This window comes from Dromiciops gliroides, chromosome 2 (genome assembly GCF_019393635.1).
Source record: "Dromiciops gliroides isolate mDroGli1 chromosome 2, mDroGli1.pri, whole genome shotgun sequence".
Classification (NCBI taxonomy): Eukaryota; Metazoa; Chordata; class Mammalia; order Microbiotheria; family Microbiotheriidae; genus Dromiciops; species Dromiciops gliroides.
In genome coordinates this window covers 243,829,329-243,852,427 of record NC_057862.1, presented here as the reverse complement: position 1 = coordinate 243,852,427, position 23,099 = coordinate 243,829,329, and the positions used below count along the sequence as shown (strand labels likewise).

Here is a 23,099-nt window from a genome sequence, read left to right as displayed (position 1 = left end):
CACCCCCAGTTATAGTTTTTAAAGCCCTTTTTGGCTGACCTTCACCTTCGTTGCAAGCCTCAGCTCATTCATCCGATGCTTAGTTCTCTTGACTCTGTCTTTATAGAAAGCTGCCAAACTTTTGTGTCCAATTCGTAGTTACTGCACTTTTTCCCATCATCTATTTTGTGTTTTGAAGATTGATGTTGGTCAGCGGGTTTCTCGTGTCCATCTCCCCTTCCCCCCCCCGCCCCTTCAGAACTGTTAATTTTATCAGAAGTTCATAACTGAAATCTGCCCATCTTTTTAGGGCTGAACTTCCCCATTTGAAATTTAGGCCAAGGGATTCTATTTATCCTTATTTCTGAACTCTTAGCAATCTAGCTCTCCAAGAATATAACAGTGTGCATCAGATTGTGCTGGAATTTCCTTCTTTGTCTATCACAGTCTAACTTGGAGTGTAGTTACCTCTTTCTAAGGTTCCATCATTTCTATTTTTGCAGCCAGTTCTCCTTTTTGGTCACAATTAGGTTTAGATTTGCTGTTCCTCTTGTTACTTCCTTCCCATTTTGATGAATAAAAATATCAGCAAGTTAAGAATTTTTTAGCTGCTCTGCTTTTAAGAGAGGAGAGAGAGCTCTGATAATTATCTAGATCGTTTGAGCCTCTTTCCCTTGACTATCATATCCTGTCTCTATGTCAGGTTTTTTAAAATATGCTTCCTGAAAATATCTCATGGCCATTAATGTACTACTCAAGCTCTCCGTATATTATCTTTCATCCTTGCAATAAATTGTCGAAAATAAGGGTTTTATGGGGGCAGGTAGGTGGTGCAGTGGATAAAGCACTGACCTTGGATTCAGTAGGACCTGAGTTCAAATCTGGACTCAGACACTTGACACTTAGTAGCTATGTGACCCTGGGCAAGTCACTTAACCCTCATTGCCCCGCAAAAAAGAAAAAGAAAAGAAGGTTTGTGCCAGTAATACTAATGACTCTTTGAGGTTCAGCTGCCAGCTATTTTAAATCCTCAAATATTTCTGTTAGACTATTATGTACATAGTACTTAACTTACAAGAGGTTCTGTTCAATAGTTCTTTCCTAAGTCACTTGTCCAGAACTGAGAACACTATTTTTTTTTAATGGGAACAATGGTCAGTAAATGCTTATTGGATGAATGGATGATGAGTAGAACACAAATTCCTAGAGTAGGTCATAACAACCTTTTCAACCCATAATGTTTCTGAACTATAGTCTTATAAAACCAATCACCAAGAATAACAATGTTTCCAGGGGAAATGTGTCCAGAATTTGAACTTGAGTTACTACCTCTTGGTGACATGATAGTAGATAAAGTGCAAGACTTGAAATCAGGAAATCCTGAGTTTTGTATCCTGCTCCAGATACTAATAGCTGTGTAACCCTGGACAAGTCACTGACTTCCCTCTGCCTCAGTTTTCCACTTTTGTAAAATAAAAGGTTCGGACTTGAGAAACTCTGATTTTTTTTTTTTTTTTACAGCTCTAAATCTAAGATCCTGTGATCCTCCTCCCCAACTCTGCATGGCAGGCTCCAGGGGGGGTGGAGGTACAGGGACAAGAGGAGAGTGGTTGGAGCAAGGAAGGTAGAAGTGGAGGTTATTCTTGCAACTCTTGACTGGTGGGATGATAAAGAATGAAGATAGAAATGAGCAGGTGGTATTAAGGAGTGGTAAATCCCCCTTCCATACAATACAACATAGATAATGTTAATTTGTAGTTTTCTTTCATTCCTTTTTTTTTAGTGAGTGCAATTGGGGTTAAGTGACTTGCCCAGGGTCACACAGCTAGTAAGTGTCAAGTGTCTGAGGCTAGATTTGAACTCAGGTCCTCCTGACTCCAGGGCCGGTGCTCTATCCACTGCCACCCTAGGCTACCCCAATTTGTGGTTTTCTAAATCAATATGCAACCTTTAGGTGCATATTTAGGTTTGACACCATTTCTGCAGATCTTGCTATATGTTGAAGAAAAGGAAGAGGAGAGGCTTCTGTAAACATCCCAGATGTGGTAGACATGTACTTATAAAAGATAATGTATATATGTGTAATATGAATATGTAACATGTATATATGGACATACACATCTGTATGTATGTATGTAATGTAGCTTATTTGATTAATGCTGTTTCTGTAATGCATCTATCACCCAGGTGGGCCCTGACTTTTTTTGGGGGGGAAGTGAGGCAATTGGGGTTAAGTGACTTGCCCGGGTCACACAGCTAGTAAGTGTTAAGTGTTTGAAGTCGGATTTGAACTCAGGTTCTTCTGAATCCAGGGTCGGTGCTCTATCCACTGTACCACCTAGCTGCCCTGGGCCCCTGACTTCTTTTGGGGGGGGGCGGGACAGTGGGGGGTTAAGTGACTTGCCTAAGTTCCACACAGCTAGTAAGTGTCAAGTGTCTGAGGTCAAATTTGGAACTCAGGTACTCCTGACTCCAGGGCCAGGCTCTATCCACTGCGCACCTAGCTGCCCCATCCCTGACTTCTTTGTTTGTTTTTGTTTTTTTTTTTTTAGTGAGGCAGATGGGTTAAGTGACTTGCCCAGGGTCACACAGCTAGTAAGTGTTAAGTGTCTGAGGCTGGATTTGAACCCAGGTCCTCCTGACTCCAGGGCCGGTGCTCTCTCTACTGTGCCACCTAGCTGCCCCCATCCCTGACTTCTTAATGAGGATAAAGACTAGGAGTAAGGTGACAAGCCCAGGAGATTTCTGAAACCTTTTTGGAGGTTTATCTTATCCATGTCTTATTTTTTAGACAATAATTGCTGGATGTTGTTGCTCCGTCAGATTCCGAAGGCCTTAAAAAACTAAGGATAAGAATCAGAAGTTGTTATTTCGAGCACAGAGGCACAGGCGAAGAAGGAAAAACTCCAAAGGCACAACCGCAGGCTTGGAGATCTGGTGGAAAAGAAGCATGATGACTTAAGAAGTCAATATGAACATTTGGCAAAACCTTCGACGCTCTCATATTCTAGAACTCACGTCTGTCATTTTTCCCATGAAGAAGTGAAAACTGGCATAAGGTAGAGTAATCCAGCCTCCCTGTCTCCCTCCCTCCCCTTCATTCTTTCCTTTCTTATGTTTCTACCTATGTTCATAGGATTTTAAATTTAGAGCTGAAAGGGACCTTAGAGCTTATGTAACTATCGTCCTCCACTTTACAGATGAGGAAATTGATGCCCAGAGAAATTCAGTGACTTGTCTAAGGTCATACAGTAAGTGACAGGACCAGGCATTGAACTCAGGCACCGTGATTTCCAAAGGCAGAAGTGTTTCAGTTAGTGGTGGTTTTTAACTGAAGTTTTGTTTCCCAGGCATTATATATAATTAAGGTCACTCTTGTTAAGTGGCATTTCCAAATACTTTCCACACAGCCCTTGAATATATAAATATTACAAAATATGCTAAGTATCATTTAACTTTTTCTTGATGACTCTGGAGGTGGGAGTCATCGTAATTAATATTAGTTATTCTACTGAAGGATTTCTAAAGATCCTTCCAACTTATGATACCGTCTGGAATCTCTGAGTTTTGTGGGGTCTAGCCTTCCCTTTAGCTGAATTCTCCTAGACTACTTGCTGTCCTAGTTCCTTCTATCTCCCCCATTCTTACTGCTGCTGTTAGTAGCACACAGTGCTGGGATCCATAATGACCATTCTCACTCCCTCTGTTTATCTCCCTCTTTTCCATCTCTGGCTTATTTCTGGGGCCCCTGGATGCTCCCGAATTCAAAGTCATTTAGAAGGTCTGATGTTGGTTAAATGACGTTTACTTCTTTTGAAAGCGAGGTTGGAATGTATTTAGAGTAATGCTGCAGTCCAGTTTAGTGACTTCAACTCTGGGTAACGTTCTTTAAAGCATAAAGTCATGAAAGGACTGATTTTATTTCGTCTTGTATTATGTTTCCTAATTGTCCAGTGTAGTTATCTTTGCCCTTTGCTTCATTTGAGAGCATTCTGCTGCCTCAAACAGTAAATCACAGTGATGTGCTGAACAAAATGGATGGACCACCCCCCCCAAAAACAAAACAAAACAAACAAAAAAAACCCCACCAAATGGATGGACCCACTATTTCCAGAGAGAACTTCTTTGGCTCATTTAAGTTACCCTTCACCTAGGATGTACTTATTAATGGGGGCAGAGAGGCAGGAATAAGCTAACACAATCAAGAAGGAACCAAGTGATAACACATACTTCTTTTGGTTGGGTTTTATAGTATTTTATTTTTTCCAGTTACACATAAAGACAATTTTTAACATTAATTTTTAAAATAATTTTGAGTTCTCAATTTTCTTCTCTCGTTACCTTGCCACTCTTTAACTCTAAGCAATCTCATATAGGTTATATATGTACAACCCATATTAGAAATGTTATGAAAGAAGAAACAGAGAAAAAAAAGTGAAAATAGTATACTTTGATCTACATTCATACTTTAATTTCTTTCTCTGGTAGAGGGATAGCTCTTTTCATCATGAGCCCTTTGAAATTGTGTTGGATACATGTATTGCTAAGAAGAGCCAAGTCATTCATAGGATAACACATGCTTTTGTTATCCACACTTTTTTCTTTAAATTTTTTTTTATGTAGTTAATAAGCATAAACAAACCTGAACATTTCTATCTACCAAAACAAAAAGAGGATTGCATGTGAATCTGTGAATTTCTGTTATTTATAAGGTTTTTTCCCCCTCATACATCTTGGGTTGTTTTTGTCTCATTCAGATTTCATAAGGTAGTGCCAAACCTGCTAAGCTTGTCTCTGCCCCCTTAATGATTTATGGATCCGTGGGTTTTTTTAAACTTTTTCCTTTTTTTTAGTATCATTACCCCCCCAACTCTTCCCACCTTATCCCCCTAGGAAAGAAAAAGTCCTCCTATATAACCATGAGAACAGTCTTGAAAACCCCTGAATTTTACCCATGGCTGAAAATGTAGGTCTGTTCTGTACTTCTATCTAGTTCATCCACTGTCTGCCAAAAATATGGGAATGATTCATTATCTGACTTCTGAAATTATGATTGTGGTTCTATAGTCTTTCAAATTTGTTTTCCTTTATAGTGTTGTGGTCATAGTGTAAATTGTTTTCCTGCTTTTGCTCATTGACTTTTCTGTCAGTATTAGACTTGTATTAACTAGTCTTCCCAAGTTTCTCCGAATCTGCTCCTTTTCATAATTTATTATAAGTATAGTAAAATTCCACTACACTATATTACCATAAATCATTTAGCAATTTTCCAGTTAACTGGCACCCATTTTCTAGTTGTTTGTCACAATGAAAAGATTGTTATAAATATATTATACACATGGATCCTTTTCCTCTGACTTTGCTCTCTTTGGCATATATGCCTAGTAGGTATGTTGTGGGGTATAAAGGATATATATCAGTTTCATGACTGTGGGATTACTTCCAAATTACTTTCTGGAATGGTTAGACTAATCACAGATCAACTAGAAGTGCACTAGTAGATCTGTCCCTCCCATACTTCTTTCAAAAATTGTTGTTATTCTTTTTTTGCCAGCCTGACTTTTTTTTTACAGTTCCCTAATAAGAGGCAGTAGGTGGATCAGTGGAAAAGAGCTGGGCCTGTAGTCAGGAAGACCCAGGTTCAAATTTGGCCTTAGACACTAGCTGCGTGACCCTGGGCAAGTCACTTAACCTCTTTTCCTAAATCTCTTGGAGAAGGAAATGGCAAACCACCCCAGTATCTTTACCAAGAAAACTCCACAAATAGTATTGATGCCTTGTGTCTACAGGGTCACAACTGAACAATAGTAATAGAAGATCCCATTGCTCACTTACCACAGATACTATTCCAGACATTTCATTCCTCCTCAAGGCTTCCACCTCATCCCTGACCCCAGCCCTCTCAACAAAGGACCCAGAATCATACTTTACTGAAAAAACTGAAATCATTCAATTCTCTCTTCTTCCCTCCCAGTTATCTCCAGTCTCTTCCTTAACCTGTCTCATCTGAAGTAGCCCTGCTGCTAAAGGCAGACCCTTCCACAAGCACTCTTATTCCTTTTCCACCCCATTCGCTCCAGAAGATTGATCCCTCTCTCATTCCCACTCCCTAAATGTTCAGTCCCTCCCTACTAGCTAATTCTCTACTGCCTACAGATACATTCATGTCTCCTCATTCCTTAAAAAACCCTCACTTGATCTGACTGAATACCAGTAGGTTGTCATCCTTTATTTCTCCTCCCTTACTTGGCTAGCCTGAGAGAACTATCTACAATTTGGTGCCTCCACTTTTTCTCCTCTCACTCTCTTGAAGAATCTCCTGCAATCTGGATTCCAGCCTCATCATTCATTTGAAGCTACTCTGTCCAAATCACCAGTCATCTCTTACTCTCCAAATCTGAAGTAGTGGCCTTTTCTTGATGTGCATCCTTCCTAACTTCTCTGCAAGCTTTGACATTGTTGTCAGACAGTCAGCAAACATGTATTTATTATGTACCTGCTAAATGCTGGGCACTGGGCTAAGTGCTGAGGAACCAAAGAAAGGTAAAAGACAGGACCTGCTCTCAAAGAGGCCCCTAGTCTAGTGGGAGAGACAGCATGCAGACAACCAGGTGAAAACACCATCTGTACATATAGAGGCTTTCTTTTTGTCACCGGCCACTGGGTTATATGCCTAGCAGGGGAATTTTACAGTATAATTTGAGATCTACAAATGTCCTTCTTACTGCATTTGATTAAATCTGGCATTCAAATTTCTAGAACTTTGTGAGAGGGAATGAGGGGCAAGATTGAACATCCTTACATTACTCCTGTATTTATGGCAAACCATTCCAGTGTCTTTGTCAAGAAAACCCCAAATGGGGTCACAGAGAGTCAGACAACAACTGAAACAACTGAACGAAACAAAAATTTCCACCAAAGGGTATTTACCTACATATAAACTCTGGTCTGGATCTTGGAATGTTAAGACATGGAAATAACCTTACAGATTTTGTTTTTAGGGATATCCTTAAAGCAATAGCCTAGTTCTGCCTTTATTTCTTTAGAATTAGACTGTCTCTGTGCTGATTTTAGGAGTCTGCTAATCCTTTTCTTTTTCTTTTTTTTGGAGAGGCAATTGGGGGTTAAGGTGACTTGCCCAGGGTCACACAGCTAGTAAGTGTTAAGTGTCTGAGGTCGGATTTGAACTCAGGTACTCATGACTCCAGGGCCAGTGCTCTGTCCACTGTACCAATCAGCTGCCCCTACTTTCTTTCTTTTTTTTTGGATGGAGTCTGCTAATCTTAAATGGTGTTTTGGATTTTGTTTGGTTTTAAGCTTTAATCTACCTCCCTGTGGTTATGACCTCAGAAGGACTGGGTAATATGCTTTAGGATTTAAAAATTCGATAGAGGGGCAGCTAGATGGATAGTGGCTAAAGCACAGGCCTGGATTCAGGAGGACCGAGTTCAAATCCCAACTCAGACCACTTGACACTAGCAGTGTGACCCTGGGCAAGTCACTTAACCCCAATGGCCCACACCAAAAAAAAAAAAGAAAAGAAAGAAAAAAAGTCAATAAAAATTTGGTAGAACTATTAACAATTTGTATGGGAATTCATGGAAGGAGACAGTCTAGGACCATGTGGTTCATTCTTTCAGGGATCTATATAATTTAAACATTACCTCCAATCAGTTCCCTTCATAGTTTCCTTGGCCATGTCTTTCTTTACCTCCCTCCAAGCAGATCCAATATGAACTTTCCTCTTCTGCAAATGCATACCTTGATCATAATGAATGCATTCTACCCAGAGGCATGGAAATCATTGCTAAGAGGTTCTAAAACTTCTTTCCAACTTCAGTCACTAGGCCTGCCCCAGTTTTCTTACCTTCCTTCCCTCTTTTTTACTTTGATGTATTTAGTGTGATAAAGATAGAGTCAGAGTACTGGGGTTCAAAACCAAGCCCTGCCACTTACTACCTCTATCACCAAGGGCAAGTCACTTTATCCTTCTGGCCTCCCTTCCACATCTGCAAAATGAGGAAGTTGACCAGTTGACTACTAAGGTTCCCTTTCTAGCTGTAGATACAAGATTCTGTGATCCAGTCATACCTAGTTCCCCCATGCTTATGATCATCCTAAGGTTAATCCTTGAGATTCAGCATCTCTATAAATTAAAGTTCTCATTATACTGCTTTACCTGTAACTGCTTCCTGTTGAAGGCTCTTTATATCAAGACTTGCTCCTACTACTTATTATTGGGTCAAAGGGTATGCAGAGTCCCATAGCCCTTTGGGCATAATTTCAAATTGCTTTCTAGAATGGTTGGGTCAGTTCACAGCTCCACTAACAATGCATTAGTGTTTCAATTTTTTTCACACCCTCACCATTTTTTATTTTCCTTTTTTGTCATATTAGCCAATCTGATAGGTGTGAGGTGTAGTACCTCAGAGATATTTTAATTTGCATTTCTCTAATCAATAGCGTTTTAGAGCATTTTTTTATATGGCAAATAGATAGTTTTGATTTCTTCATATGAAAACTGCCTGTTCATACCCTTTGACCATTTCTCAATTGGGGGATAGCTCCTACTCTTAAAGCAGTTTTCTTAATCCTGATAAGGGAATCTTTCATTATTCAGATTCTAATTTTTTTACATCTTTATGAATTTATATATCCAATTTGCTGGCATATGGTAGACATTGGTAGTTAAACATACAGTTTAGGTTGTACTTCTTTCACAATTTTTGACACTTTTGATACTTAAAAAACCCCCCAAAACAAACAATACTCCTTATCAGAAAAAGTTATGTCAAGTAGGATCCTCACAGTTAGGATCCTCTACCTTAACATAAAAGCTACCCCTACCCCCAGTATACAAGTATGGGTAAATCTATCTGTTCAGTTATCAGAATTATAAGTTCTCCTCTCTTTTTAAGATATTTATGTGTACTTAAAATTTGATAGCCTATCCAAAAGTTGAGAAAGTAGTAATAAAACACTATGGAATTTGAAATAATTGTTTATAACTCAAAGATTGAAAAGTGGAAATTAATCATTTTCAAGTACTGTTGTAGATGTTTAAATGTTCCAGCATATATCCTTCTATTTTTTTTTTTGTTTGTTTTGTTTTTGTGAGGCAATTGGGGTTAAGTGACTTGCCCGGGTCACACAGCTAGTAAGTGTTAAGTGTCTGAGGCCAGATTTGAACTCAGGTCCTCTTGACTCCAGGGCTGGTGCTCTATCCACTACGCCACCTAGCTGCCCCAGCATATATCCTTTTTTAAAACACTATTTTTTCCCCCAATTACATGTAAAACAATTTTAAACATTTTTTAAAATTTTGAGTTCCAAATTCTGTCCCTCCCTGTGACAGTAAGCAGTTTGACCTGTTATTCATGCTCAGTCATGCAAAACATCTTTCCATATTAGTTGTCCAACATGTGCTTTTCCTAATTTTCAGGGACCCTGCAGATATTGCTTCAGAGAGTGACACTGCCATGACCTCCAGCACTGTGAGCAAGCTTGCCGAAGCCAGGAGGACTACTATCTCTCTGGGAGATGGGTTTGTGATGACCACAATGGAGATACAAGCATTAGCATTGCAGGGCATGGATTAGTCTCTCCCTAACAAAGGAGACTATTCTGCTTACTACAACTGGGTAGAAGAGAAAAAAAACAACACAGGGACTGGTAAAGAAACAAAATGGTCTCTTGGACAAACTTTAATAATTCTAAAAGTTACAAACTGTTTAATCTGAAGAAAAAATGTATTTGTTTTATTATGTAGCTTTTTGCTCTGTTAAGGTAGCAAATTATGAAATAGGTCAAAAGTGGAGCTAAAACTATATTGAGGATGTCATTATTAATTTTTTATCTCTTTTTAAAGTCCAGCAATCTCCTTGGTAGGCAAAAAATTAAAAATACAAACGAAAATTCTAGCCCTTTAGAAAAAAGAACACATGCTCTGCCCAGTGAGAGAATTTTTTGGCGGTTGCTGTTTTGGGTTTGTTTTTTTTTTTTTTTAAAGAAAGATCTCAGTATTTGAAATTCACTGTGTTGCTATCCTTCATTTCCTATTCTCACTAAAAGAATAGAAAAGGCCATGAGATTTTCCACTTCCCTAAGCATATTTCTAAGGTGATGGACATGGTGAAAAAAAATGCTGAATTTGGACTCAGGAAAATCTGAGTTCAAGTCCTGCCCGGCAGACATTACAAGTGTCTGACCACAGGGTAAGATAGTTTGACAGGTTAAAAATGGTAGAAAACAGCAATGAAGAGGAGAGTAAGGGAGCATAAGCTGAAGGCAAGGCTGGGCATTAGGACCAGTCGTCACCACAGCCCTGCTATTATGTGCCTTGTGGCTTTTCTGGAACCTTGAAGCCTCCTCCTACAATAAGAGAACTGCTGCCATATATAGAGTGTTTGGGGGCTTACACAGTGCTTTTCTACATTTATGTGTTCTCTGTGGCCTTAGAGCTTCACCATAGCCCTGGAAGAGCTTGGGTACTCCTACTCTCCCCATTTGATAGATGGGAAACAGGCCCTGAGAATTTAAGTCAGTTGCCCATGGTCACCACAGCTTGTAAGTGTCTGACCAGGTGTTCCTGACTCCAAATCCAACACTTTCTCCATGCTGTCTTCTTAGAAAATTCTGGGGGACGTAAAGAGCCAGTGCTCCCCTCAATGCTATCCTCAAATGATTTTTACCTGAGAATGTTGAGTAAAAAGATACAATGATAGCACCCTAGGCTTGGAGTCAGGAAACCTGAGTTCATATCCAGCCTCAGACACTAGCTTTGTGACCCTGGGCAAGTCACTTCACTTCTTTTTGCTTCATTTTCCTCATCTGTAAAGTGGGGGTGATAACAGTACCTACCTCCCAGGGTTATTATAAAGATCAGATGAGATAATTATTAGCATAGGGGCGGCTAGGGTGGCGCAGTGGATAAAGCACCGGCCCTGGATTCAGGAGTACCTGAGTTCAAATCCGGCCTCAGACACGACACTTACTAGCTGTGTGACCCTGGGCAAGTCACTTAACCCCATTGCCCGCAAAAAAAAAAATATAAGCATAAGTGCAAAGTCCCCAGCACATAGTAAGCTCTTTATAAATGATAGCTATTAAAAAGAAATAAAAAGAACTACTCTATACTTAAATGATTATAAGTTAGTTCGAATGAAATACCTTCTAAGAATGGACTGTCTCATTATCTCAGGGGCACTTAAGAGTCCTTGTGACCAAACTATTTAAATGCATAAAATGAGGCTCAAAACAGCACTACCTCACAAAGTGGTTGTGATATCATGTAAAATATTATAAAATGCTTTGCAAACTTAAAATGATTACTTTCTGTGTGAAGCCTTGAATAGTTCCTTCGGTGACTGGTTTCCTCCTTCAAAGAACTGCTCTCTAACTCCTCATTTGAATTTGTGGTCTCTCTGCAGGGTGTCCTCAAAGTCTTTAGTGTAGCTTTAAGCCCTTAGCGCTGGTTCTGTATATGGTTACCTGGGTCTTTGTTGTTTCCCTGTTAGAACACAAGCTCATGGCAATAGGGATTATTCATTCAGTGAATTTGTATCCCTAGGACCTACCTGGAACAGTGTCTGGAGCATAGTTATCCTCGATCAAAGAATCAGGTCCACTCAAATTTTACAGCAGCCATTTCAATAACTATTTATTAACTAACAATCAGTCATCAGTCCAAGGTGGCATGAATAGTGGAGACTTGATATCCACTTGTTGTTCAGTCATTTCAACTGTGTCCTACTCTTAGTGACCCCATTTGGAGATTTCTTGACAAAGATACTAGAGTGGCTTGGCATTTCCTTTTCCAGTCATTTTACAGATGAAGAAACTGAGGCAAACAGGGTAGAGTGACTTGCCCAGGGTCACACAGCTGGTAAGTTTCTGAGGTTGAATTTGAACTCATGAAGATGAATCTTCTCAACTCTTGGCCTGACACTATCCACTGAGCCCTCCTAGCTACATGTTCACCTCCCCCCCCCCCACACCAATATTTCATATGACCCTGGTCAGATCACTAAACCTCTAAGTGTGCCTGGACAGCTCTCTAGGACACTTTTTTTTTTTTAAGTGAGGCAATTGGGGTTAAGTGACTTGCCCCAGGGTCACACAGTTAGTGTGTTAAGTGTCTGAGGTCAGATTTGAATCAGGTACTCCTGACTCCTGGGCCGGTGCTCTATCCACTGCGCCATCTAGCTGCCCCCTCTCTAGGACTCTTAAGTGACAGAGTAGCCACTGACTCATATGGTAGGAGGTAAATTCCAGGTTTGGACCAAAGCAAATCAGCCTGATCAATGGAACTATATCCTCTAGTCACAAGATTGTTACGGGTTAGGCAGTAAAACACAACCATCTATATCATAAGTGACAGTATAGAAGTAATGAATGCCAGATTTAATCAACTTCTGCTTTCCTCCCCTCCCTGTTGTCTTCTTTATGCTTTAGACATGGAACATAATAACCCTGCCTACACCATCAGTGCTGCCCTGTGCTATGCAACTCAGTTGTGAACAATTTGTCTCATATACTTGATGTAAATCTTCCCAAAAAATTATGTAACAGGCAAGTAATTTGAGTTTGGATGATGTCTGATAGACTGTTATTTGTTATGGCGTCATATACAGTTTCAATGTTGTAACCTCTTATGCAAGTAAGATTATAAATTTTCATCTCATACATCTTGCATGTGGTCTAAGAAATTGTGAGATATGGTGTTCTAGAATAATGAACTGGTCATATGGAAGAATCAGTGTACACCTCATACACATAAATGGTTAAGGAGAATACAGATAGTCCTCTGCTTAAGAAAAAATAGTATATCTAAAATAGAAAAATAATATCATGAACATACTATGTAAAGTTGAGACATGCTTTCATTCAGGGTATATAGCTTCTCAAGTAAGAATTCAGAAAATTTTTCAAAATGTTCAAGGAACAGAAAATGTAGTTCTAAGGAAAGAACACAGGGTTGTTGGCTTGTCCATCCTTTGTTCTCAAAGAGGACAATGACACAGAAGAATGATGCTCTTGACTTGCAAGTGAATTGGATTTAAATGAGGCAGAGCTGAGCAAAGTCATAAATGGCAAGACATAGAGTCAGGATGACTGGAGATGACCCTCAGATGCAGTGGGAGACCTTGGCCTTTTTAAGCGAAGGTCTTTCCAAGGTCTCTGTGGCAGCTGGGTTTGTGTGATATGCGCTTTTGCGAACCTTGATAATTTCTGATTGAATCAAAATAGTCATTTTGTTTTGAGAAGGTGCTATGGCTATACTCATCCTCTCTGTTTTACAGTGAGTTTTGTGGAGAGAATCTCAGCCGGCGGAAGTTTACTCGTGCAGTCAAGAAGTTGAATGCAACATTCTTTACCTCTGCTTTTCTCAGGTATAGAAACTGTGTTTGTGGAGTGACCTCTGACCATGGGGTGGCAGAGTTCGCAGATACTCATTTTTCTTCTTTGTATTGCTTTTTCTAGCACGTAAATTTAGACCTATTGCACCCACTACATACACTCAGGAATCTAAAGTACCTGGTCAGCCCAGACACTGAACACTTGGGCAGGTAAGAAAATGATGTTCCTTTTTACCTGTACACCAAGGTCAAAGTCTGTCCCATTTGTAAAAACTTCTAGGTTCAGTTTTGCCAAATTAAGGAGATTAGTTAAACTGAAATCTCTTCCAACCCAGTCTGCTCAAGAGTAAAATTCGTGTGAGTCATTCACATTCGGGCCATGTAGTGTTCAAGTTTAGCCCCCACTGGGTTCTTCTGTTTCATTCTACCTGATGCCACTGTGGTTACTACCTTGGCTACTCCTTCTATGTAGCCTTGCCCTGATGTTTTTCAGGCCATTACTCACTTGAAAATCTCTTTCTGAAAGGATGCAGACCATGAAAAAAAAAAGATGGAATTCTTTTTAATTTTGCCCTTCTGGAACATTTGGATGGATATGGAAATCTATAGCATAGGGCTTCGGGTTGAAAAGGTTTTTCATCCTTGTAGACTCTAGTAAAGATAATACTATTGGGTCAAAGAGCATCTAAGACCATCTCAGCAAATTAGAACAATGAAGTGAATTAATAAGGTGAAATCAATAAGTCATACACTTGAGTTTTAAAAAGTCAGCCTTGTTAGTATGATAGTGGTTGCATGAACCTAGACAGTAATTCTTAAAAAGTTCAGGGTAATTCACAATGTGACATGCAGCCCAAAAAAGCTAATGTCATCTTTGGAGGCATAAGAGAGGCATAGAATCTAGAACACTCTAATGAGGATGGATTCAGGACAGCCATTTTTCATTCTTTGGTCTTTACACCATGCCTTAGCTGCCTTGTCCCTCTGTTTTCTGTGGTTCCTTTCTCTCACTGGTAAGTTCTTCCTGGAACCTCAGTTTTAAGGAAGGATCCAGAGCAGCCATCTTTCATTCTCCAGGTTGTCTCTGTTATGCCCTTGCTCAAGTCCTCCCCTTGCCCATAGCTCCCTATTATGTATTATCTCCCATTAGAAAATAAGTTCTTTGAGGACCGAGATTATGGTTTTTTTCTTGTATTTGTATCTCCAGCACTTAGCATAGTGCCTAACATATAGTAAGCACTAATAAATGCTTATTAACTAATTTGACTCTCTTGTTCAGATCACATTGGGTACTTAGTTCTGGTGCACAATTTAGGAAGGATGTTAACAAATTAGGACACATTAAGGTTTGGAAGCCATGCTGTACAAGAATGAGTGGAAGGGACTGGTGATATTTACCTTAAGGAAGACAAGGAGATATGATGGATGCCTTCAAGTATTTATAACGGCTGTCATGTGGAAGAGGGGTTGTTAGACCCCAGGAAATAGAACTTGAATAATGGGTTTCTACCCATTGCTAAGAGGAGGATTAAGGCTTGGAATAAGGAAAAAATCCTTAATAATTAGAGCTATCTAAAATAGGATAGGCCTCACTAAGGAAATCTCTTCTCCCATCTCCCTATATGATTAGTAATACCAGTCAAGATTAACCTACCATTTCAGTAAACCCAAGGCTAGTTCAGAAGTGACCTTAAGTCATGAGTCACAAAGAAAGAGCGAGAATTTGGAACTAGCCTTGGTTGTACGAGACATTTTCTGTTTGGAAGTTGCCTAGTCTCTCATGATACTAGTTTCTTCATCCATAAGGTAATGGTGTAATACAAAAGAAATGTAATTAGATTTTAGTAAGTAATTATGTATTTTTCCCATAAGAGTTGGAATGGCTAGTTTAAGTTTTCTTGGTCTTTTTTTTTTTTTAATTAAAATTTTATAGTTGGACTGTATTGATGAGTGAGACAGCCTCTCAAAAGACTTGTTACATCTCAAAGAAAATAAATCTTTTTTGTCTTCTGTTCCTGCGCTATGGCAAAAAATACTTTCAGAAAATTCAAGAAAATGATAATCTATTTCTGTTGGGTCTAAAAACCTACAAAGAATTAAATAAGGAATTGAAATAAACCAAATGTCTTAAGTACTAGAATAATTCTAATATTTTGCCTTATGACACACCGTTCATTAAAAAAAAAAAACTAGAAAAGTGTGGACAGGAGTATTGAAAAGTTTTCAAGTATATTTACTTGGCATATCAGCCTTTGTACATTAATTACCCCCGTCTCTGATGAGGTGATTCCTCCTCTCTTTTTACCAATGCCAACCATCTACATATAGCTTTCATCTTATCCCTTCCCACAGCCTTCTTGTCTGTCTCCCTATCTATTGGCTCCTTCCCCACTTGCTACCTACAAACATACTCATGTCTTCTCCACCCTGAAAAAAACACACACTAGATCCTACTTCAAGATCTTCCTAAATCTCTCCTAATTTTCACAGCCAAAATTCTTTAAAAAAAAAAAAGAGCCACTTCTATCCATTGCCCCCACTTCCTTTCCTCTCACCCCTCAAATCTGCTTCACATCTCAGAGATATCTATACCTGAACCATCATTATTTGTTATAAAATATAAGCAGCAGTGTTGCTTAATGGATAGAGGGCCCACCTGCATTAAAGTCTAGCCCCTGATAGATAACTGTCTGTGTGACCATCTTGCAAGTCACTTAATGTTCCAGTGCTCCAGGCCACTCTGTATGTTACTGGTATTACTCATCAGTAGAGGTATCACCTTCCTTGCCTCATCCTCTTCAAAAAAAAAAAAGTTGTTGAGTAGAACTGAATCAGATAAGGTTTTTGTTTGTCACTTGGGTGAAATGTGCAAACCAGTTAAAAACTCAGTTAAAAAATTGGGGAACAGGGGCAGCTAGGTGGCGCAGTGTTTTAAAGCACTGGCTTGCATTCAGGAGGATCTGAGTTCAAATCCAGCCGCAGACACTGATACTTAACTAGCTGTCTGACCCTGGGCAAGTCACTTGACCCTCAATGCCCTGAAAAAAAAAAAGAAAAAACCACAAATTTTTTTAAAAATTGGGGAACCAATACAAGAGAATATAAAGTTATTACATAGTTTTTTCTAATTTCCCACATAAGTAAAATTACATATAGAAAGTGTGCTGTTGCGCGTTTTCCAGGAGCTGTGCTAAAGGGATATCTTTCCCTCTGTTCCCACAGGTCTGGGCCCTTTGAAGTCAGTGCTGATCTTGAAGGATTCCATGGAATTCTTGGATCTGCAGCTGCTGGAGAAACAGATGAGAGTGGAAGATGAGCATATAAGTGATGAAGAGACTGACCTAGGAAACAGACTGGGAGAATCTGCCGAGCCCCAGGTTTTGTTGATATTCCTTCCAGCCAGTCGAGGTGCTACAGAGTCATAGCACGCAGGTGTCCCAGCCGGTGGCTAGCAGTTAGTGCCGGGGGGATGATCTCCTCTGCTGCAGCCTCTGTGACATCATGGTTCAAGGCTTACACGGGACATCGCTAGCCAGCATCAGAGACAGTGATATATTTGCATAGTGAAAATTTCTCTCCCACAATGTGTAGTTTTACTATTTGGTTAAGTAGTGCCTGGAACAAAAAATAAATAAATAAACTAATTTTTTAAAAGCAGAATCAATTCAACAACATTTATTAAAGTTAAACATTTTTATTTACAAAGATTGACTGTGATGATAACATTTTGTAAATTAGGTAAATCCACCCCTTATGACCTACTTCACAACCTACGTATCCTTGGGTAAGCATTGAAGATGATGGACCTTGCACAAGTGGCCAGTTTTTCTGTATTGAGGGATAAATTGGGGCTCTTATCACAGGAGAAAAGGAATTTTGGAACTTGAAAACACTGTTTCTGTTTTATTCACAATACGGAGGACAGTAGTTCTCAGAACTCTAGTTTTAAAAAGTAGTAACAGAAAGTTCTGATACCTTCTCATTAATATGTAGAGAAATGACTATACTCGCACATGTTTTAAAGTCATTCTTTATTGATGAAAACTCACAATTTAAACATTTTTTAACATAACTGCTAGTTTTTGTGTCCACATATTTTGTACAAAGAGAGCTAATGTGTTAATTTAGAATACTGATGCTTTTAGTTTGGTTATCATAAATTACCCTTTTTTTAAAAAATTGAAATGAGTTCATTTGTGCTGCTTTCTCAGATTATCAGAAATTTTATGTAACAGAGAGCACTTGGTTGTTGTCTTTCCTTTACTACCCACACACCAAAGAAAACACGGATTTATTTTCTTTAGGACCCATAGCCACAGACAGAAGAGATAGTAGACACTTGCAATATGTTCTAGGATTTTTAAAAAAATCTATTTTCTATTTATATGTAGTTGTTTAAGCTCCACTGGCTAGCTAAGAATTGAATTGCTGCTGGCCTCACTGCTCGTGTTTTGAAATTCAAGTCATTTTTTGTTAGTAGTGGGTTCTGCTAGTTTGTGCACTAGCTAAAAGGCCCCTTAATTAGGTGGTCACGCTGGTGGTTTCTTCCACTGCAAGAGTCATTTTTCAGTGATATAATCGATGGCAAGTGCTCCCAAGGAGAGCCATCCCACTTGTCAGTTTCTAGAAATCTTTATGCTTTGAAGATGCTATTTTTGCTCAGTGAGACTTCAGAAATTCAAAGTTTATCCTTCAGAACACTGAGATTTTTTTTTTCTCCATCATGGGGAAAGCAAATTTAAAATATTCTCAGAACAAGAGATTTTTTTTTTTCCAATGAGATTGTCTTGTCATTCTCTCCATGACAATCTGTTGAGGAGACTGGTAAGGAAAAGCCTTTATTGACAAATGTATATGTAGTTTTTAGATTTTTAATACACAAGGAAAAAAAATCCCATGAAAATACCTAACTGACATCATTGTCTTTTCAGTTTTCTGGTGTGGTTAGGCCAAGATGCCTCAGAATTAATTTTGAGGTTTGCTCTTCCCATTTCCGTTCTTTTCAGGGGCTAAGGGGGGGATATATATATATATAATAGTGGTATTTTGCCTCCAAACAAGAGGATGAGATGCATGATTTTTTTCCTAATGTCGATGTTACTAACACTTGGTAGAAAAACCCAGGGTGTGCTATAATTCACTTCCGTCTAGGAGATAAGTCTCAGTGACCTTTCTGAGACTGTCATCCTAGGGAGTTTCTGGGTATTTTTATATGGTTTATGCCAGAACTCCGTGATTTGGGGTCTGCTCTTTTTTTTTTCCCCCATAGCAAATGGCAATGGTAGACTTACTTAAAAAAACAAACAAAAAGCCAAAGGACATTTAATCTTGTTAGATGGGAATCAGAAAGCTTCTGAACAGAAGGGATGGACTAAATTAGAACCAGTGGAGGATCAGCTAGAACCAGTGGAGGATCAGCTACTCGGTGGAGTTTGGAAAGGAAGTTGACTCTCCATTGAGCCTACAGTGAGACCATGAATGAGATAAGTAAGGCTGTAGGAAAATGATTGATCTTATACCCTTAGAGCAATCAGCAAAATTTTTAAAACTGAGGGTTTTTTGTTGTTACTGTTAACTAGAAGCACTTTACATAGTTAGAGATAATCTGATCCTTTGGTGTTCATTGAGCACCTGCTTGTCAGGCTCTCACTTCTGAGATTTTTTTTTTTATTATTATTTTGCATTGGATCCCCACATAAGCATTCTCTTAATTACACATTTTAACCACTGGTTTTTTTTTTTCCCCTACCCTTCTTCTTGCTTCTCTAAATCTTGTCTTATGAGGTGCAAAAAAATTTGTAAACAGTTTATTAAAAATTGAAGCTGGTATTTTTTAAAATGAAAAGCCATAGAACTTGGTATGTGTCATGTTTTCCATTTTAAAATCATTTATTGAAACAATGTAATAGTAAAATCCACAGACACCAAAAAGGTTGTTTGAAATGGGCTGTGTTTGAGAAATTTTTTTGTAATAGAATATATAATTTTTAAAATGTTTTGCACATGTGTAAGTTAACAGGGAATAAAAATGGAGTGTCAATATTGAGTGTGATTGACTGGTTCATTTAGAGGTGATTATGAGAAAAGAACACTAAATGACTTTTTGCTAAAAACCCCAAAAAAGTAATGAAAGCTCTTTTACAGTATCATAATATAGGAATTACCGTTTACTTTGCAACTTCCAAACTAATTACAACTAAGCACAAAGTTTTCTAAACTTATATAGTATTATTGCAATAATCTAAATCGTATTCTGCCTAGGTATTTGTTCTTTTTCAAGGCCTGACCATTCTTTCTATTGAGATACAATGGGCAATAAGGATTAGAATGAAATTTGGTAAACTCCATAGTATTTGTTTTAAGGGTTAACTATACATGATTATGTAGTTAAGAGCTCTCCACAGTGGATAAAGCACCGGCCCTGGATTCAGGAGTACCTGAGTTCAAATCTGGCCTCAGACACTTGACACTCACTAGCTGTGTGACCCTGGGCAAGTCACTTAACCCCCCATTGCCCTGCCCCCCAAAAAAAAAAAAGAGCTCTCCAAAGCCCTTTGTGGGCAGGAGTTCTCAGAACAATTGTGGAAGACCTAACCTATTTCCCCTGAGATGTATGGACCTTGAAAACTGGGCAGTTCCACATGGACTAAAATTAGGAAGGGCTGGAGAGGGGTAAGCCAGAAATGTGTCCATATCTATTATGTCTTCTGAAACCAAATGCAAGAAACTGGTTAGATCCAGATTCCACATTAATCCTAGCTTGTGGGAGGGTGGAGACCCACTCCTGGTATAGGTGTGATGACAAAGGTGACATTTGCAAGGGACAGCCCATTGCCCTGAGGTGGGAGAAGAGGGCTAATTTTACTAGTCAAACACAGGTGAGAACCACAAACACTATAGGTAGATGTTGCAATTGGCCCAAGGAAGCCATTGGGCAGATTATTTGTTAGTGGGATCACAGCCCCCACATCCATACTGGCAGTGGACCCATTACCCAACCTCTATCATTCCTGGTTAGGGCATCAACCTGATTGTTCAGTTGAACAGAGCATTTATGATGTCTTGATGAGTGCCAGCATGCCTCACAATTCTATACATAAGACGGCATGGGTGGGGCAGCTAGGTGGCACAGTGGATTAGAGCACTGGCCCCTGGATTCAGAGGACCTGAGTTCAAATCTGGCCTCAGGACACTTTACACTTAGTAGCTGTGTGACCCTAGGCAAGTCACTTAACCCCAATTGCCTCACAAAAAAAAAAAAAAAAGGGCATGGGTAATGGGTAAATGTTCCCCCATTGTTCTGACTCCAAAGGGAAATACTTTTTTTTTTAGGTAGGTCCAGTTCCTTCACTGCTGGCTCAGGAATCAATATAGATGAAGATTTTATCTACTACATCCCTCAGGGCTCTCTCTGCCAGTAATCGGGCTTACAGTTCAGCCAACCAGAAGGCCTTGCAAAAATCTCAATCCCTTAAGGTAGCTTTCATTACTAGATTGATGGATGGAAGGTCAGGTATGCATATGCCTTCACATCAGGCTTGACCTGTTGGTGAACCAGACAAAGCACAATCCTCATGAGTTAGATCTGAATTAGGCAGAGCCCCTTTGATCTAGCAGAAGAGGCAGAACATTGGGCTGGGACAGGAAGTTATAATTAATTTCTAGCAGAGACCTACCTGTTCACTAAACACTTCCAGCTCAGTAGGTAGGATATGTGTTATTGTGGTGCCTATCCCTAATGCTTGCTGTACTGGGGAATTGAAGTTTTGGGGTTCTGGTTTTTGTTTTGGTATGTCTGGGAGTCATATCATTTTCCCCTTCCACTCGTGCCTAAGAACCTGACTAATCAAGGCTGGACTTTGGATTTTTCTTTCTTCAATCACACCAACACCAAAGCCTAGTGACTTGGTCCACCACATTGAGGGGGTCAAGAATAGTTGCTGTGAACAGCAAGACAGTTGTCACATGGCATCGCTGGAAGAGAAATTGGTGTCAAGAATCGGCTCTCGTTTCCATAATTAGGCACTCATCTGGGACCTGGCATTGTTTGGTGTCAATACATGGGTTATCTTTGGTAACTCCAAGGGTCTCCATTTGGCCCCAGCTGTAAGAACTGGTACAGAGGTTGCTCTAAGAACTGACATAGGTAATGACTCCCCATGAGCTCTTCCCTCGGTTATCTGCCCCCCAAAATATGAAAACTCTTACTAAAAAAAACAAAAAACAAAAAAAACCCCAAACCACAAATTTGCTGACTTTCACTGAAAATGGCAATGTGAAAGTTGGGAAGAGGAACCTAGTTCTCCCACATATAATCCAACAAACATCTAAAAAGGGCATGGGGTTGAATAATGATCAAGAAATGCAAACAGAAACCGCCAGTAAGTGCCTTCAGCTAGTCTAAGACTGCTACTTTACAAAAAGGAAGTGTGGGGACTGAGGGCATTAGACAGATCCTGTCAGAAAAGAGGGAAGGAGGAAGAAAGGATGGATTTATTAAGCACTTAACTATATATCAGGCACTGTGCTAAGCCCTACAAATATTTAATACAACAAGGTAGGTGCTATTATGACATATATATATATATATATATATATATATAAATTATATATGTTACATTTTATTTATACACACACACACACATAATATATATATGTATATATATATATATTTATGTATATACATAGTGCCACTACTGAGCTCTGGCCTCAGGGGGAAAAGTAGTTTGGAACAAGGACTACAAGAACACCTCAAAGCAAAAGATAAAAGGTGAAAATAACTCTTGAGGGGAAACCGAGAAGGGGATTAGCTTCAAACAAAAGTTGCAAATCTTTACCCAAGCAGTGGACTCTCATAAAAATCAATGAAGAGAACAGAACTCAGTGACTCTAACAGACAAACAAGAAATATAGCATGAGAATGGAGCCAGATGGTGGAGTAGTAAGTAAAAATGCAGGAAACTCCAGATTGAGAAATACAAACAACCAAATCTTTCTTTTTTTTTTTTTTTTTTTTTTGGTGAGGCAATTGGGGTTAAGTGACTTGCCCAGGGCCACACAGCAACCAAATCTTAATGGGGGAATTCAAGGAAAAGTCAGTCATTTTTCTAGCCAGTGCCCAGGTCGGCACAGGAAGACAAAAAGGTCTGTGGACCCTGTGGATAGTGTCTACCTGGGGGAGCAGAATGTTTAAGATTCTAGCACAGGTTGAGTTTATGTTTCCAGGCAAGACAAGGTTCTGTCTTAGACCTATACCAAGGCACCACAGGGTCTGAGAACACCAGCCAACCGGCAGCTCTGTCTTACACTACCCAGGCCTGGGCCACGGATCAAGGGTGGTCTGAGGAAGGAACCTGTACTCAGATTTGACATTCTGGAATAAGTAATCTTAGATCCCCGAGCAAGGAAGTAAGTTCGGAAACAAATGCAAGTGTGACTGGGACCCATAGGTGGAGTGTCTAGCCAGGTCTGAAGCCTGCAGAGGAATAACCAGGGCAGGAATCTTAGACTCAAGGGAAGCTTTCTAGCTGCCTGATAGGGACTGGGTTCAACAGCAGCAATCTCTTTTTCTTTTTTTCTTTTCTTTGTGGGGCAATGAGGGTCAAGTGACTTGCCCAGGGTCACACAGCTAGTAAGTGTCAAGTGTCTGAGACCGAATTTGAACTCAGGTCCTCCTGAATCCAGGGCAGGTGTTTTATCCACTGTGCCACCTAGCTGCCCCCCAGCAGCAGCAATCTAATGTTGCATAAGACTCAAATCCAG

The 23,099-nt window shown here is 39.5% G+C and overlaps 1 protein-coding gene across 1 annotated transcript in view; it reads left to right on the top strand.

Moving 5' to 3' along the window:
* Positions 1–19,554, top strand: part of ATG14 (autophagy related 14) — a 63,206-nt gene extending 43,652 nt beyond the window's left edge. The window contains 16 exon segments of the mRNA XM_043989447.1: positions 2,803–2,867; positions 2,870–2,964; positions 2,966–3,011; positions 3,014–3,038; positions 9,422–9,501; positions 9,504–9,577; positions 9,579–9,651; positions 12,433–12,489; positions 12,492–12,549; positions 13,281–13,339; positions 13,342–13,370; positions 13,462–13,547; positions 16,560–16,647; positions 16,649–16,684; positions 16,686–16,793; positions 16,795–19,554. Coding sequence (XP_043845382.1) covers positions 2,803–2,867; positions 2,870–2,964; positions 2,966–3,011; positions 3,014–3,038; positions 9,422–9,501; positions 9,504–9,577; positions 9,579–9,651; positions 12,433–12,489; positions 12,492–12,549; positions 13,281–13,339; positions 13,342–13,370; positions 13,462–13,547; positions 16,560–16,647; positions 16,649–16,684; positions 16,686–16,793; positions 16,795–16,869 — 1,054 coding nt within the window. The 3' untranslated portion in view covers positions 16,870–19,554.
* The last annotated feature ends 3,545 nt before the right edge of the window (positions 19,555–23,099 follow it).